This window comes from Rousettus aegyptiacus, unplaced genomic scaffold (assembly GCF_014176215.1).
Source record: "Rousettus aegyptiacus isolate mRouAeg1 unplaced genomic scaffold, mRouAeg1.p scaffold_m13_p_3, whole genome shotgun sequence".
NCBI lineage: Eukaryota > Metazoa > Chordata > Mammalia > Chiroptera > Pteropodidae > Rousettus > Rousettus aegyptiacus.
In genome coordinates, this window is record NW_023416306.1 from 139,745,372 (window position 1) to 139,758,143 (window position 12,772).

Consider the following 12,772-nt stretch of genomic DNA (forward strand, 5'->3'; position numbering starts at 1 on the left):
TGATTTCTCAATTGTAGTCAAGTAAAGGAGAATTGACTGCACTTTTACATCAGCTTCAAGAAAAAGACAAATTACTTGCTGCTCTGAAGGAAGACGGCACTGCTATGAAGGATCGGTGTAAGCAGCTGACCCAGGTGAAGACATTCTTGTATTTAAAATATATACTTTCTGAATTTCTGATTATACCTATAGATAACTTTAAGGTTGCTTGGCTTTCTTGTATTTTGATAATTAATATTCTAGAAGTTCATAATAATTGCAACAGAAAATGAAATCACCATTTAAAGATTTGACTTCTTACTTTCCTTTATTCCAAACTTCCATTTTGCTGTATGCATATCCTTATCTCTTCCTCTAGGGAAGAGACTAATTTTTACTTTTCTAGGCTATTTTATTTTGGTCCTTTTCTGTCCAAGAGCGGTAATATCTGCAGATTATGGAGGATTAATTTTTCTTCAAAAAAATTATTTCTTATAATCAAGTTAAAATGTAGGATTTATTTCAGGTACCAGTCTAACTCTTAGTTAGACAAGAAAGTGCATTCAAAATAAGAGTAAACAGAACAGCAGTGTTTATGAAGGGAACTGGTATAAAGAGAAGGTAAAATGTAGAAGACAGTGGTTTTTTTTTTTTTAACCTTTGACTTTGATTTTTAAGTAAGTACTTATTTTAGAATTCATGATTGTTTTACTGACATTTTCGCTGATGTTAAAAATGTTTTCTTATAGCCTTGTACTTATTTTTTTAATAACAAAGTTTTCATAATTATTTTTCTGATGTATTTTATAGGAAATGATGACAGAGAAAGAAAGAAGCAATGTGGTTATAGCAAGGATGAAAGATCGGATTGGTGCATTAGAAAAGGAACATAATGTATTTCAAAACAAAATTCATGTCAGTTATCAAGAGACTCAACAGATGCAGATAAAGGTATATTTTCATTCTTTGAAAACACAATGAAATGTTTGCATTCATTTAATTAGCAAAATTTTAAGTGCCTGATATATGCAAGGCCCTATACTGGGCCATGGTATAATGGCGAGTTAAACTGGCTTCCTCCCTAAGTAAGCAACTTTTGTGCCTAGGGATGAGGTGGGGGGGGGGGGGGCTGGAAACTGACAAGTAAATACTCCTTTACAATAGAGATAAGCATTGGGTGATTTGGAACAGTGGACATGGGAAGTAGGAAAGATAAGGATTGATAGAAAAGACTTAATAGAAGTGATATGAGGATTGTGTTGAATCTTTTGAAACAATTGGGTATTGGCAGGTAAGTGAATGAAGGAGTGGCCACTGGTTATAAGATGTTATTACTTGGTGTGATTCCTTAGTCTCATTCCTAGAAATGATAGTTCAGTGGGTCTGTTATGGGGCCCAAGATTGAGCTTTTTAATGAATGCACTACAGATTGTCTAGAGATAATTTGTGAGAGATAGAGTAAGACTCGTGGTATTTGGAAGTCAGGGTTGAACTGTAGAAGGGAAGATGTAGAGAAGTAGGTAGAGGTCTTTATCTTAAAGGGCTTTGTTTGACTGAAGACTGGAGAGCCAGTGGAGTTTAAGCAACCCAGCAATGCGATTATATTAGTATTTACATTATTACTTTGGCAGCATTGTGAAGAATGGAACACAGATAGTTGGTAGGTTTTGCAGGAATCCAGGAGAACAAGCACCTGAAATTAGATGTTGCCAATGAGAGGATGAGTTTGAGTGATATCAGAAGAGTTAGTAGATAGGGATTTGGTGGTAGAGTGCAGGAGAGAGGGAGAGAGAAGTGATAATGAAGGAAAACTTGTAAGGTTTTGGCCTAAGTGACCTTCTGTCTCTCGTTCGTACTTTCACCTGTTTTCCAACACTTCAGATGGTTCAGTCTTTTCCATGTATCACCTATTTCCATGATTCCAGTTAGGGCTGGCCTAGCGATTTTTGTTTTTTCTTTTCCTTCTTTCATTTTTTTTTTTTTTCTTTTTGAGATTCAGTTATCATCTTTATTACCGATAAATAGGCTTTTGAAGAACATTGTTTGGGTCTGCTTGTGAAATGAGCTTGTAATACTCCCCCTAATGGAACATTATGGACTAGAGTTTTTTTTTGAAATTATTTCTGTTGCTGGCTGATGACAAGAGCTTCAGTTTGGAAGCTCTTGTCATCACTTCAGATTTAACATGTGTCTGAAATCAAATCCTTGCTTTCAATTGGTTTTTATTTTCCAATACTGAGGCATTATTATTGTTATACTTGAATTCTTTGACTTTCCCTTGCCCAGTCCATGATTTATTCTGAAATCTTCAAGATACTTTATTTTTGGTTACTTTTTGCATTCAATTCTGAGACATCACCTTAGTTTATTATATCATAGTAACATAATTATAGCACCTCTTAACAGGTCTCTCATTTCCATTCCAACATGTAATTAGTACCAGATTTTTATTTATAAAATATTGCCTTGATCACATTGCTAGTCTGCTGAAAAATGTTATTCTTCAGTGCTATCAAAGTTCAGATGCTTCCATGTAAATACACTAATAGCAAAAAAGAAGTGAATAACTTTGTTTCAGGTTCTTGCCCCGTCCACTGCTTTCATTTGGCTCAATCTTCTATCTTTCCAGACCCCAGCCATTTGAAATATTTTTCCCCATAAATCAAGTTGTTGAAGAATTGATTTTTCTAGCTTCAATTGATATTTTTTTCTTCTTAATTCCTACTTATTGTTCATTTGAAAATTAGCGAAGTATTTGTAGCCAGACTATTTGAAGCCAGTAGTATTTGAGGCCAGACTATTTTAGCAAGTAGATTTTTGTATAATGAATTTATTATTTGTTTAGTTATAGCTCAATTTGTAATTTAAAATTAATGTGTCGAACATTTTTAAACCTTTTATTGCTAAAGTCTTTCATCAGAAAATATTGTTAACATAAAATTGACGTAGGATCAAGACAGGCTTTATTCTGTATTAGTCTATTGGGTAGGAAAGAAGTCCTCAATCATCTTTCAGTTCTGAAACAGTATCTCTGTGTATTTATTTTGCATTTCAAATATAATAACCGCTATCATCTACTTAAATTCTTGAATGCTGCGGCAGCTTGTATTTAGTTTGCATTCATCACTATCAAAATGTAATTCATCATTTGAATTTGTGTATATTTGCGAAGAATGGTACATACTTCATTGTCTTGTTGCTTTTTACATTGTTTTCATAATAAAGTTTCTTTTAAAGTTAGCTTTGGCAGTCATTACTTTCTAAACCTTACATTTGTAAAATAATTTTAGTTCCAGCAAGTTCGTGAGCAGATGGAGGCAGAGATAGCTCACTTGAAGCAGGAAAATGGCATACTGAGAGATGCTGTCAGCAACACTACAAACCAACTAGAAAACAAGTATGTTTCCAAATGCTTTATTTTTAATTGAATGGCAGAGTATTTTCCTGAATCATCAAAATGACATTTGATAGTAATTGGCTAGACTTTGTTTTCTTACATTTGTTTCTAACATTTTCAAAAACATTTCTCTTGCTGTGTGAGGAACCTCTTCAGCTAAACTGTATGATAAATACAGTGCCACCAGTAGAATAGTATACACATTTATGAGATTTAATTTACAAGGTTTCAACCATCTATCCCCTTTAATAGTAGTTCTCTAATTTCAGTATTCTGAAGAGCATCTGGCATATCAGTTAAAAAAGCACATAGTTGAGTCTTACCCCTAAAAGATTATGATTCAGTGGCTCTGAGGTGGAGCCCAGTCATCTAAGACACATTCATCTGATCGTTATGTAGTTGGCTCTGGGCTGAACTTTGAGAAACAGTACCCTAGAGAAAACCAGTAGCATGCTTATGCAGAATAAACCCTGACTGACTGATTTTAATAGATTTTCAGAACATCAGTTTGAGAGTAACACTCTTGCTTCTATTTATGAGTGTGTGGTCATCTATTTTTTGATTATATTATAGTGATTTTAGAATTTGTGTTATTATTATTAGAATGATTTAGAGGTTATACTCAACCAAACTTCATTTTAGCAGTCACAGCTTTTTAAGTTGACTATCAGTGGAATTACTAACTCAGCAAAGTAATATAACATACGTTTTGTTTATCTATTTTTTATATGGGTTTGTAATAATGGAAGGATCCTAATCCAGTTACTACTTTCAGGCAGTCCGCTGAACTAAATAAACTGCGCCAGGATTATGCTAGATTGGTGAATGAGCTGACTGAGAAAACAGGAAAGCTACAGCAGGAGGAAGTCCAAAAGAAGAATGCTGAGCAAGCAGTTACTCAGCTGAAGGTGATATATTTCTGCCTTTTATTTATCATTTCATAAATAATGTAGATATTCAGTTCAGTGACCTAAATGTGTATATAGATTTCAGATACGTAATTTGAGGCTTGATGGGACCTGTGTAAGTGCTCTGCCTATACAGAAATGTGTCTACTAATATAAAAATTGAATATAGACTTGAGTTTGAAGTTAATGACTAAAGATATGAAAAATGAAATTAGCTGATTTATTGTATATGTAGAAGTTAGAGTCTACCTATATAAGGCAGAATTCATGTAATTAAAATTATCTTCAACATCACTTATCAGTCATAACTTAGATTTCTTAGTAAATTTAGCAAATCCTATTTATCTCCCAGCATTAGAAGAGAGAGTTCTTCTTTGAGCGTAAAACCAAGGAATGCTCTGGTGGCTTTCACTTGAGCCATAGTATACAAAAATCACACTTTTTTAGACATCAGAATTTATCTTAGATGCTTGGTACCATGAGATGCTCATACTGAGAAGAGATTCATGGGATTGCTCAGGCTGACAGAGAAGAGTAGAATTGTTTCTCTTGAACTTTATAGCATGTGCGCATTGAGTAGAAAGATGAGTCGAATTGTCTGTTTCTTCTTTTTCTGAGGAGAGGATTTGTTAAATGTATAGTTCAATTTGTTTCACTTAAGTGTATTAGACAGATTTATACCTAGGTATTTGATACAGTCGTAGCTTGATACTAGTTCCAGAGTTGTAAGGATTAAAGGGGCTTTAGGAATAACTGAATATGGAAAACAGTGTAATTTATGGTATCTTGAAGTTTTCATGGAATCCCTGTGGGAGAGCGATATAATTGTTCCTTCTTTTAATATTTGTCTTACTGGTGTGTTTATTGCTGGCATTTATAAATATAAAAGTTCTCTGTGCATATGGATAAGTAGATATGTGACACTAAAGATTAAAATGTGCTGTACCTCAAAATATAATTTTTAGGTACCTACAGAGATGTTGCAATACAGATACCATCCTGTCTTTTGAAAACCTGTCAGCCAAAGGAAGATTAATAGAAAAATAGATTGTAGCTAAGTGGATCAGATATATCTATACTGATTCTCTGGCACAAATATTGTTTCTGATATAACCTCCAATTGGTAAATCCTATATATCGGAGGGTAGAATGGCTATGGATGATAATATCTGTGCATGTTCTCAGGCTAGGCATATCTACCTATCGTATTAAAATGTAGGATACTAATTGTTGGAATAAGTAGTCTATGACGCAACAGTAAAGGTAGAAGATACTTAAAAAAAAAATTCAGATCCTGTGTTTGTATTGACTCATCCTTTCTCCAGGTCCAACTACAAGAAGCTGAGAGAAGGTGGGAAGAAGTCCAGAGTTATATCAGGAAGAGGACAGCAGAGCATGAGGCATCACAGCAAGGTAAGGGGAAGAGGTGTTCATGTAAATTTAGTACATAATTCGGGGTAAAATTTTCTCTTTCTGTATGTGGAGAAAGTATAATTTGGCATTTTGGTTATAGCTCAATAAAAATAGCTTTTACATTTCAGAGTACTTCTATTTCTTTAACATTTCTTAGGGTTTTAAAAATAAGCACTCTGCTAGCTTTGTCTAAAGTGTTAAGTTGCAGATAAAATTATAGTCCGTAATAGGGTAATGGAAGTCTAGCTATATGCATTTCCTTTCTATAGTTATATTTATTTATTCCCTTTAGTTCTTTGATCAACTCTTCATTTTATTTTTTGTTTCTAAAGAAGGACTCGCTTCCTATATTGTGAAGAGAAAAAAACATTGAGAGCTGCCTACTACTGCCTACTACTTAAGTACTTTCACTGCTTATTCTTTTTTAAAATAATTTTTTAATTTTTCAGTTAGTTGGCATACAATATTATATTGGTTTCAGATGTACAACATAGTGATTAGACATTTATGTAACTTGTGGAGTGATTACCCTGATAAATCTAACCATCTGATACCTTACATAGTTATTACAATATCATCGACTATGTTCCTTATGCTATACTTTACATCCTGTGACTCTTTTGTAACTACCAATTTGTATTCCTTAATCCCTTACCCCCTTTCATCTGGCAACCCTCAAAATATTCTCTACATCTGAGTTTTTTTCTGTTTTGTTTATTTTTTCCCTTAGATTCCGCATGTAAGTCAAATCATATGCCATTTGTCTCTATCTCTCTTAATATCACTCAGCCCAATACCCTCTAGGTCCATCTATGTTGTTGCAGATAGCAAGATTTCATTATTTTTTTTATGGCTGAGTAATATTCCATTGTATATATGTACCATGTCCTCTTTATCCATTCATCTACTGATGAACACCCAGGTTGCCTCCAAATCTTGGCTATTGTAAATAATACTGTAGTGAACATATGGACGTACATGTTCCTTAGAAGTAGTGTTTTGGGTTTTTTTGGATAAATACCCAGAAGTGGGATTACTGGGTCCTTCTTTGTCTCTTGTCGTAGGCTTTGTTTTAAAGTCTGTTTTGTCTGGTATAAATATTGCTACCCTAGCTTTTTTTTTTTTTTTTTTTTTTTTTCCATTTTCATGAAATATCTTTCATCCCTTTACTTTCCATATTTGTTTGTCTTTTGATCTGAAATGAGTCTTTTGTAAGCAGCATATGTAAAGGTCTTATTTTCTGACCATTTAGGCACCCTGTTTTTTGATTAGAGCATTTAATCCATTTACATTCAAAGTAATTGTTGATAGGTATGTAGTTACTGCCATTTTATTACTATTATTTTTAATCCTCCTTCCCCTTTCTTCTAACATTTCTTGTGATACTGGTTTGGTGTTGATGAACTCCTTTAGCTTTTCTTGTCTGGGAAACTCTTTATCTGTTCTTTGATTCTAAATGATAGCTTTGCTAGGTAGAGTAATCTTGGTTGTAGGTCCTTGCTTTTTATCATTTTGAATATTTATAGTAAAGACTCTTTGTTTCTCATTTTTCATTGTTGTTTTGGGATTATTGCTATGAAGAGAAGCAGACAGAAAAGTTTTACATTTTACCCTGAGACATTTGTCAGCCTTCATTATCTTTCTCTGTTTTTCAGGTAGGAGAGTACAGAGAATTTATAAGAAATTCACTAAGTAACTTACTAAAATCCTGAACAATCTTTGGGGAAATAAAGAATGCTTTTAAAAAATGGGTTAACACTCTTAAACATCCATGTACTATTTATTTAACACATTTATTGAATATGTACTGTTGTGCCAAGCCTTGGGCACAGCTCTGGATGTAGAGAAAAAGCTATCTCTGATTTCAGAAATTTGGGAGAGGTGATGAATTAGTACAGTGTGGCAGGTATAGTGATTAAAGGTAAGCTTTGTCTCTTCACTGAAGTCATATGCAGGAAGGGAAACAGAGGAGAGATTCAAAGCGGCTTTCCTAGAGAAGATAATGCCTACAATTAAAGATGAGTGGCGGTCACCAGGCAAAGGAAGAGACCTTTGTAAGATGGCAATATTTTGTTACAGATTTACAGAGTAAATTTGTGGCCAAAGAAAATGAAGTACAGAGTCTGCATAGTAAGCTTACAGATACCTTGGTATCAAAACAACAGTTGGAACAAAGACTAATGCAGTTAATGGAATCAGAGCAAAAAAGGGTGAACAAAGAAGAGTCTCTACAAATGCAACTTCAGGTATCTAATTTTCTCTCTTTTAAAAAATAAAAGTGGGCAGTGTTGGATGTGTCTTTGTAGAAGAGAAGGTAGTCTACCCTTATCCTAATTCTGGAGTGATGATAAGTAATTATAACTTGACCTTTGAGTACATGCCACAGTGTGGTTTGTTTGAATATGTACTCGAAGATGTTTTCATAACCTTACACTTTCTGTATTAGGAATAGCGCAACATAGTCTTAATTTCTACTTTGTAAATTAACTCTCAGCAAAGAATGCCTAATTATTATTTTAAAATGCCTTTTTAAAGATAAAGAGATGTATCTGTAACTCATTTTTTTCATATGCATTGGTATATTTGTTAACAGCACACTTCCCTCCTCTCCACCCCCCGCCCCCGCCCCTCCTTTTTGGTTGCTGTTTTTGAAAGGATATTTTGGAGCAGAATGAGGCTTTGAAAGCTCAAATTCAACAATTCCATTCCCAGATAGCAGCTCAGGTAATGGTGCTTTCTTATTACATATCATTATTAATAGTTTTCTAGCTGTGTAAATAGTCATCTGAGTGCCTGCTGAGAGCCAAGCACAAGATAGAAAATTGAGAGACCAGTCAGTCAGCATTGATGATCCTGAGTGCTAAATACTCTGGTAATACAGTTCTGTGGGAAAACACTTAAGAAATCCAAAGCCAGCTAATGGAGAGGTGAGTTAGAGAGTTTTTACCATAGGAGGAAAAAATGTCCACAATCCTACTGCAGAACTGGAGGAATTGGCCAAATGTGTTAAGAATAGTAATCTATGTCTTAAAAGTGTTTACTAAATATTGACTAGCCATAAGGGAAAACTTTATATATACTCAAGATAATAACAGTATGTTAACCATTACTCTCAGATTATATCTGCAAAAGGATCATTTTAAGATTTACATTTTAGTTTAGCGAGTGGGGAAACCTTCCAAACTTTTGCAAGTGGTATTGTAAGACTTGTTTTTCTCGGGCAGCATTGTTAATGTAACATGATAGATACATAAGTGTATATAGATATAGATGTGTAGAGTCTTCAGAATATAAAAAGTGGAATGTTTAGAATAAAGAAAAAAACTTCTGAGTTATTTAATTCATTTCCATAAGGTACATACTGAAAATTTCTATTTTAGATTTTATATAAAAAGTATTATCTTAAAGTAGAAGTCACTTTTCTGTATAAAAAGTAGCTTTAATGTTAAAACCTTGTTTTTAAGAATCAGGTAAGTTCAAAGTCCCAAAACTTTGAGATTGCAAACATTTTTTTTTAATTGTTTTTTTGGTAGAAACTGTTGTCTAAAATTAATCGGGAAGAATTATTTAATATAGGAAAAGATGTTTGTGTATGGATGTGTATGTAAATCATCAATTCAAATTGGATTGAGATCTTATTAGCTGAGAGGTAGCTCTAGAGAATTTATCAGGAATTAAGTACTTAAAGAGTAATATAAATATCTTTTAAAAAGTAAAGATGAGCATAGGTATTTACCAGACTACTTAATTGTTGTCTTAATCATGAACTGTATCATTTCATTATTGGAAGTTGTTAACTAAAGAAAAGAAAGAGGCACAGGGATGAAAAAAATGGACTTTGTGGTTGTTTTTTCTATGTTTTGTTGCTTGTTATATAGTTTTCAGGCTCGTCAACTTTTTTAATTTAAAATGTCTTATGATATGTAATTCCCTAATACTGGTTGTTAGTGGTCAAATTTGCTTTCAGAATAATAGCTACTATTTATTGAACACTTATCATGGGCCAGATGCTGCCTTAACAACTTTGTATACATTAATTTCTTTTAATTTTTAAAGCTCTGTTGTGATTATTGTACAACTTTAAAACTTTCTGTTAAATGCTTTTATGTTGACACTGTTTTTCTTTCTTAGACCTCTGCTTCAGTTCTAGCAGAAGAATTACATAAAGTGTAAGCTTGCTTTTCTACACTTCTTTTATAATTGCTTAGTCACCATTAACTTATACTTGTTAGATTCAACACATGATTAACTCTGTATTCCAGCTTGTTCAGAAAATACTCTCAACTAGATTTGGAGTAACTTTTGTTCTTTTTTATCTCCTGCAGTGAGTTAGTTTCCTAAAGATTTCATGTTTTGTGTTTTTATGTCTTCATCATAAAAAGAGTTGGGGAAATTTTTTTTTATTTGAGCTTTAGCAGTTATATGGAAAAGATAATTGTGATTTCAGATCAGCGTAAGTAAATTAGTTTTTGTGTCCAATAAGAAGTTGTATCTGATCTGTATCTAACGGTATGGTGGTATACTCAAAACAAATTTCTGGGTTTTTTGTATATTATGTGATTGTATAGATGTGGATCACTTGCATTCAGAAGCCCTGCAGTATGGTTTTGACATTGCCAGGCTTATGAGCTTAAAAAGAAATTACTTCTTTGATTTCAAGTTTTAAAATAGGGGTAGGTATTTTTAGGAGTTGTAGTAAAATGAAAGAGGCAGTAAAATCGGAAGATACTGTTACATGAGAAATCACTTAAGGATGACCATATTTGAGGCTTTTAATCTTTTGTGATTTGACTTCTGAATGTTTATTAAATGTACAAATGTATTTCTTGTTAAAGGATTGCAGAAAAGGATAAGCAGATAAAACAGACTGAAGATTCTTTAGCAAATGAACATGATCATTTAACAAGTAAAGAGGAGGAACTTAAGGTACAGTAATTATTAAATGGCTGCAGTCTATTATAGGCATCGAATTATCCTGATCTTATAATCAGAACAAATGTCTGTGAAGAATGGAAAATACTCTAGAATTCATTTGAAAGATATCTCTTTTCTAAACTACAAAATACCTTTTTGCTCTCTAAGAAGAAAAGTTGAAAGGGTTTTTCTCACAGTAATTTGGGAAATGTGCTAAATAATAGGAATTAATGGTTTCTCTTTCTGATTTAAGAAATTGTGATTTGAGACCCTTGGAGACCTTTGCTTAAGTAGAAGAGATATTTTATAAACTTAAAAATCAGTTGTATTAAATATTTCTAATTCTGTTTTTTTCTTGTTCTAGGATATACAGAATATGAATTTCTTATTAAAAGCTGAAGTGCAAAAATTACAGGCCCTGGCAAATGAACAGGTAGATCTTTATTACTTTCAAGCATTTACCTGAGAATTTTAGTTCATCTACACTTATTTTTATCAGTATTGCAAGCCCTAATTTTACCAATGTAGATAGTAAATATAGTGGTTACTTTTGTCTGGTTGCATGGCATGTCATTGAAAGCCTTTTCTATTGACCATGATTCCCACCTAGACGTTAACTATTTTTATGTTGGAATTAATGTTTGAGCCAATAAATTGATCACCTTTGAGATATTAGAGGAACAGTTAAAACAGTCTTAATGTGCTGATTTGTTTTAGCCTTCCATTAATTTAAAAAGGATATACATTTTTATTATGATAAAAGTTGATCACTGGGAACTACAAAACATTGGACAGGAAAAAGTATTATAGAAATATATTGCTTTACCTTTACTCCAAATATATGAAAATATAACTCTTTAATATGTAAAACTAATTGAAGGAATAATTTTGAGTACTTCCTGAGAAATGATATAATCCTCATCTCATTCTAAACACAGGCTGCTGCTGTACATGAACTGGAGAAGATGCAAAAAAGGTGATTAAAATAGTGCTCTACATGGAGCCATTCATACATTTATGCTCAAGTATAATTGCAGAAAGTATTGCTAATAACTGGTAGTTGTGTATGTAATTTATGTAAACTTTCTGAATATATGAAGTATTTTAATTGATTTTTTTCTCATAGCATTCATGTTAAGGATGATAAAATAAGATTACTTGAAGAGCAGCTACAGTGTGAAATTTCAGACAAAATGGAAGAATTTAAGGTGTGTAAAAAGCTCATCAGCTCAGCTGTTTTTGACCAACCTTGTATGGTTCTCAGGTGAAGTGAACCTAGAAATATTTTTATATATGATCACTCTGCAACAGTGTTTCTATAGTTTATTTGAGGGCTTATACAAACAATGAACTTTATCATTGACTTTTTGCCTAGATTATCTTAATTTATTTCTTTTTATAATAGACTTTTGAAATTTGTTTTTCTCCAACCTTTTCTGTGCAGTTTTTAGTTGGTAGTTGGTGATGGTTTTATCTGCCTACAGTGTTTGTGCGATGCTAGTTTCTGGTTGTAGTCAACCAGCTTGAGTATTGTAAGCATTCTGATTGCCAGGGTACATCTCTGTGTATAATGTGGTATACTTTTTATCCTCTTATTTAATAGGAATCTATAAGCACTCACTTAAATGAGAGCTGAGTTTCCCAGTATCTATTGTCACAAACTGTTGAACTCTTTGAATACACTTTAAGCAATTCCAGGCACAGAGTTAACACCATTTTGGGATAAACCGCATGACCTGAAGTAGGGGAATGTGTAGAAACTATGGTTTTAGAGAGCATTGCACATATACTTTATACTAGTACTATATTTCTATACTCTGAAATATATTCATTGAAACTGTGAAAAATGGAGCCATGTGAGATTTGCCTTATTATATCAGTATATAATTCACTTGCCACTTTATTAGTACTTAATTATATGGGTTTGATTTTTTCAGAAACCCATTCATGATTGCTTTGTTACTTTTCTAAATAAAAAAGTAAATTGAGATTCTTTCTTCTAGATTCTAAATGACCAAAACAAAGCATTACAATTAGAAATTCAGAAGCTACAGACTCTTATTTCTGAACAGGTAAGGCTTTTCATGAGTTAAAAGGTAGAAATATCCAATATACAACAAGATATGGGTCTTAAATAGTAACCATCTCATTTATTTTGAGA

The 12,772-nt window shown here is 32.8% G+C and overlaps 1 protein-coding gene across 9 annotated transcripts in view; it reads left to right on the top strand.

Moving 5' to 3' along the window:
- The window catches only part of KTN1 (kinectin 1), a 90,815-nt gene that overhangs the window by 38,489 nt on the left and 39,554 nt on the right, over nt 1-12,772 (top strand). For all 9 annotated transcript variants that reach the window (XM_036238348.1, XM_036238353.1, XM_036238352.1 and 6 more), the window contains exons 6-18: nt 18-134; nt 790-930; nt 3,270-3,376; nt 4,152-4,284; nt 5,610-5,697; nt 7,777-7,943; nt 8,353-8,421; nt 9,829-9,866; nt 10,533-10,623; nt 10,976-11,044; nt 11,550-11,587; nt 11,738-11,819; nt 12,615-12,683. In XM_036238348.1, coding sequence (XP_036094241.1) covers nt 18-134; nt 790-930; nt 3,270-3,376; nt 4,152-4,284; nt 5,610-5,697; nt 7,777-7,943; nt 8,353-8,421; nt 9,829-9,866; nt 10,533-10,623; nt 10,976-11,044; nt 11,550-11,587; nt 11,738-11,819; nt 12,615-12,683 — 1,209 coding nt within the window. The remainder of the gene's footprint in view (nt 1-17; nt 135-789; nt 931-3,269; nt 3,377-4,151; nt 4,285-5,609; nt 5,698-7,776; nt 7,944-8,352; nt 8,422-9,828; nt 9,867-10,532; nt 10,624-10,975; nt 11,045-11,549; nt 11,588-11,737; nt 11,820-12,614; nt 12,684-12,772) is intronic.